Genomic DNA, 4,850 nt, shown 5'->3' on the forward strand with positions numbered 1-4,850 from the left:
ATCGGGCTAAAGTGGGTATTTAAGGTGAAAAAAGACCCACAAGGTAACGTGATTAAGCACAAAGCTCGTTTAGTTGCAAAAGGCTATTCACAGAAACCAGGAGTGGACTTCGACGAGGTGTTTGCACCCGTGGCGCGCGTCTGTGCGGGTGCTCATCGCGCTCGCTGCTCGGGGCGGCTGGGAAGTCCATCACATGGACGTCAAGTCCGCGTTTTTGAATGGAGACCTTGCCGAGGAAGTGTATGTCCGGCAGCCGCCGGGCTACATCGACGACAAGAACAAGCACATGGTGCTCAAGCTGCGCAAGGCGCTGTATGGGCTTCATCAAGCTCCTCACGCATGGAACGCGAAGTTGGACAGCTCTCTGGTGGAGCTCGGCTTCGAGCGGAGTCCCTTGGAGCACGCAGTCTACAGGAGGGCGAAGGAGAACGACTTCCTGATCGTGGGGGTGTACGTTGATGACTTGATCATCACCGGCTCCCGCGCGTCTGACATCGTCGAGTTCAAGGAGCAAATGAAGGCGATGTACAGCATGAGCGATCTGGGCCTCCTCTCATATTACCTCGGCGTCGAGGTGAATCAGACGGAGGAGGCGATCACTTTGTGCCAGAGCAGCTACGCGCAGAAGATCGTCAAGTACGCGGGCCTGGAGGGTTGCAACCCTTGCCACACACCCATGGAGAACAGGCTGAAGTTGATGAAGAATGACGGCAGCGACGCCGTCGATCCCACTGAGTACCGGAGCATTGTTGGGAGCTTGCGGTACTTGGTGAATACCCGGCCGGACATCTGCTACGCTGTTGGACTCGTCAGCCGCTACATGGAAGCTCCAACAGCTCTGCACATGGCGGTTGTGAGGCATATGCTGAGGTACGTCAGCGGCACGGCGACGTACGGCTGTCGTTATGAGCGGCATGGTTCGTCGCGTCCACGGGTGGTGGGCTACAGCGACATCGACTTCGCTGGTGATCCGGATGACCGCAAGAGCACCACCGGCACAGTTTTCTTCTTCGGCTCCAGCTGTGTACTTTGGGCATCACAGAAACAGAAGACGGTGGCTCTCTCGTCGTGTGAGGCGGAATATATTGCAGCAGCTACGACTGCCTGCCACGGTGTGTGGCTCGGCCGGCTGGTTGGAGAGCTCCAAGGCCAAGCACCCATGGAGGCCAAGCTCCTCGTCGACAACAAGTCCGCGATTGCGCTGTGCAAGAATCCGGTTCACCATGACCGGAGCAAGCACATCGACACTCGCTATCATTTCATACGCGATTGCGTCGAGGAGAAGAGGATCAATGTTCAGCACGTGAGGACGGAGGAACAGGTTGCTGACCTTCTGACCAAGTCGCTCGGGCGTGCAAAGTTCGTTGGGTTCAGAGAGAAGCTCGGCATCGTCGACGTGAAAGGAGCAAGCCACGACTGAGGGGGTGATTTGTTAGCATTCATTCGTGTCATAGACAGTCTAGATGCATATTTGTTTTTCTTTTCTTGTACGTGTCCATGCCGTGGGCATGTTGCATAGCTGCATGCGTGTGTGTAGCCCGGGTCGTTCGCTAGGCAGCCCGGGGCACTGGCCACTACCAGTTCAACGTGGGATGGCACGTTGTGCATGCTGGGAATGCCGGAAGTATAGGATCAGCTGTTAGCTTAGTCTACATGTAGCTCAAGTTATAAGGAATAAGGAGAAAAACAGAAAAGCCGCAGGAAGTGTGCGCGGCACAAAAATCTCTTGTCATCGTGTTTCAGTTACAGAGAGCGTGAGAGTTCATCTTCAGTGAGAGAGAGAGATCGCCGGCGACGACAACAACGAGATCTTGTGCTACAGGTTGGGCGACACGTTGTACAAGTACGACACATGTGATCACTCGCTATTTGCTAGCAGTGTGCCTATCCAATGGAATCAGAAACTTCAGCTTCCCCCGACTCCACAAAAGATCTACCGTCGATGGGAAATTTATAGTGGCTATCATTCCAATCTACTCTCACCTCTCATCTTTCGACCGCCTCCGTCCGAGGAGGAGAAGATCACACAATTTGATAATGTCTTGTTAGGGACACTACGACTCAATAAATCGAAAGGTCTCTCCACAGCCAATACCACCGATGAGCCAGCAGCCAAGAGGATTTGCAGCTGAATAGACACTACAGATGCTACCACGCCAGATATATACTTCACTCTTTCTATTCCCAATGGATGAAATTTTAGGTAACAAGAGGCGTTCCAGAAAATTAATAAAAATATAGAACGAAAATTTTATTGATGTCTTTGGTCATTATTATATAATATAGCACATATGCTTGTGAATTGTAACGGGAGAAAAAACATGTGTGTATTTAAATTTAGCTATAATTGTATGAGCAAAAGACAATGATAGTTCATGCGAAATTTAGTGCTTACCAAGAGGATCTATAGCAAAGTCCTATGTCCAAATACTACCAAGCAAAGACAAACTGCATTGTCTACTCTCCAAATCCACGACATTCAAATTGAACGCCGTGTGAAGGAGGAGCCGGCCACCCTGCCACGCTACCGCATGAAGGAGGAGCCGGCCTCGCAGCCTTGTTGCTAGCCAGGCAACCGGTGAATTTTTTTTCATTGACACGTCCAAACTTGTCCGTGGATATTTGGTGATCTTCATTTCACGACCCTCGCTGGAGATGCCCTGAGGGCATAGATAGCCCAATATTCCGTGACCCTAGTCGTGGTGCTGGTCGCGGTCGCCACATCACTTGTATCCTTCTAATACATTGATGTGCAAAGCTTTTGTGTGTTTGAAAAAAAGAAAAAGAAAAACCCGACTTCCTTCTCTCGTAGCACAGTTGTCCATGAAAGCAACGCATGAGCTGCTGGCAGTGCCGGCATGATGTCCTCCTCCTCTCTGAAAGCAACGGATGTGCTGCTGGCAGGCATGCATGATGGCCTACGCGTGTGCCTAACCACCAGGACGGCGAAGGGGACCTAGTAGATTAGAATGGATAACATCACCAATCTGACGATTGTGGAAACGCTATATCTTCTTGTTTGAGCTCGTGGTCGTGTGGTGCAGCACTCATGGAAGGAGCCATCTCCAGCCGGCCAAACAAGAGGTTAGCCTACCTACCCATTCTTTGCTCTTGACGCCGCGATGTAGGTTTGCCTCGAAGCAGTATTGCTCATTTGCTCTGATCGGCGGCGCGTGGTTGCTAGGATCGCCGTCGTCACCGGCGGGAACAAGGGGATCGGCTTCGAGGTGTGCCGACAACTAGCCAGGGATGGAGGAGTCACGGTCGTTCTGACAGCTCGGGACGAGACGAGGGGCGCGGGGGCGGCCGAGAAGCTCAGAGCGCTGGGGGTCACCGACGTCGTCTTCCATCAGCTGGACATCACAGACGCTTCGAGCATTGCTACGTTAGTCGATTTCCTCGAGGCCCGTTTCGGGAAGCTGGACATCCTGGCAAGTTTTCCATTTGCTTTCTTCATGCTAATGCTCTGTCACCGAAGGTTTGAAGCAACCGTCCGGTGTAATTTGTAGGTCAATAATGCCGGCGTTGGTGGGGTTGAGTACCCCCAAGAACTCGATGCCAACGACGAGAAGGTGAGTTCACGTGGCTCTGTTGTTGTGCAGTTGCTCGGACATATATGCATCCTGGTTGAACAAGTTCATCTTATCTGTGCATCAGTTCGCCGGCCTCGACTCCAACCAGAGACTTGAATGGATGGTGAAGAATGTCCGGGAGCCCATCGACGCCGCAAGGAAAGCCGTGGAGACAAACTACTATGGCACCAAGCATGTAACCCAGGCCCTGCTGCCTCTGCTGCTGCAATCTTCCTCCCAGGGAAGGATAGTGAATGTCTCCTCCGAATATGGACTGCTAAGGGTAACTTAATCATGTTCTTTCCAATCTCCATCGATCATGCTATTGCTACACCGGTATCGAATCAAATATATAAAGGGAACTTTGATCTATCCATGCAGCTTATTAGGAACGAGGAGGTGAGGCGGGACCTCAACGATATCCACAACCTGACAGAGGAGAGGCTAGACGAGGTGCTGGACAAGTTCTTGCAAGACTTCGAGGCCGATGCGCTCAAGGCGCACGGGTGGCCCACGGGGTTCTCGGCATACAAGGTGGCCATGGCCGCCACCAACGCCTACACGAGGATCTTGGCCAGGAGGCACCCCACGCTGCGCGTCAACTGCGCGCATCCGGGCTATGTCAAGACAGACATGAGCATGGGCTCAGGTGTCCTGACGCCCGAGGAGGGAGCACGCGGCGTGGTGAAGGTGGCGCTGCTGCTGGACGGTGGCCCAACCGGCAAGTACTTCACCAAGGGCGAGGAGGCATCGTTCGTGTGAGGTGCTGGCTGGCGGTCGTGAGCTAGCTCGCCAGTTCGTCCGCCGTGCACTGTCCGGTTTGAGATTGAGAATAACAGACGGGATTTGCCATTTCCTTTAAATGAATAATAAGCTGATGCACTTTACCCTTGCATTGGAAAATGATAATAAAGCAGTAAATTATGCACGTAAGCAATGCTATGTTAACACTGCAACATGCCGAGGAAAATGCATGGTGGGGTTACTAACACGAAGTAGGAAGAGATATGCTGCAGAAAAACAGAAAAAGTTAATCGGATGATGCAGCTGGGTTCTCCAGCAACGTCAAAGATTAAAACTAGGGGGTATCAGCACCAAATTAGAAGAAGAAAAAACGGATCAAATAGAGCTCGTCGTGTCTCTAGTTGAACTCTTGAATCCGTATAATATTGTTGAATTCATTGCCAGTCACGCGGACAACTGAATTCGCCTTAGCTCAGCTGAATTCCTTCAGTACCGGCTCTCCTACCCACTGCCAACTGTTTGGTAATATCTTGT

At 51.8% G+C, this 4,850-nt stretch overlaps 1 protein-coding gene across 1 annotated transcript; it reads left to right on the forward strand.

Annotated features, from left to right (window-relative positions):
• The first annotated feature begins 2,951 nt into the window (after window positions 1-2,951).
• Window positions 2,952-4,471, forward strand: LOC119330697 (salutaridine reductase-like). Its single transcript, XM_037603814.1, has 5 exons — window positions 2,952-3,084; window positions 3,185-3,431; window positions 3,510-3,572; window positions 3,658-3,855; window positions 3,954-4,471. The coding sequence occupies exons 1-5, from the start codon at window positions 3,050-3,052 to the stop codon at window positions 4,332-4,334; spliced, it is 924 nt and encodes a 307-aa protein (XP_037459711.1). The 5' UTR covers window positions 2,952-3,049; the 3' UTR covers window positions 4,335-4,471.
• The last annotated feature ends 379 nt before the right edge of the window (window positions 4,472-4,850 follow it).

Source organism: Triticum dicoccoides, chromosome 7A (genome assembly GCF_002162155.2).
Source record: "Triticum dicoccoides isolate Atlit2015 ecotype Zavitan chromosome 7A, WEW_v2.0, whole genome shotgun sequence".
Lineage (NCBI taxonomy): Eukaryota > Viridiplantae > Streptophyta > Magnoliopsida > Poales > Poaceae > Triticum > Triticum dicoccoides.

What these genes read in the sequence shown, in the direction of transcription:
- LOC119330697 (XM_037603814.1), top strand. Translation starts at nt 3,050, where the DNA reads ATGGAAGGAGCCATCTCCAGCCGGCCAAACAAGAG. An exon ending in TCCAGCCGGCCAAACAAGAG is followed by an intron (nt 3,085 to 3,184) that starts GTTAGCCTACCT and finishes CGTGGTTGCTAG; the next exon opens with GATCGCCGTCGTCACCGGCG. An exon ending in TCGATGCCAACGACGAGAAG is followed by an intron (nt 3,573 to 3,657) that starts GTGAGTTCACGT and finishes TCTGTGCATCAG; the next exon opens with TTCGCCGGCCTCGACTCCAA.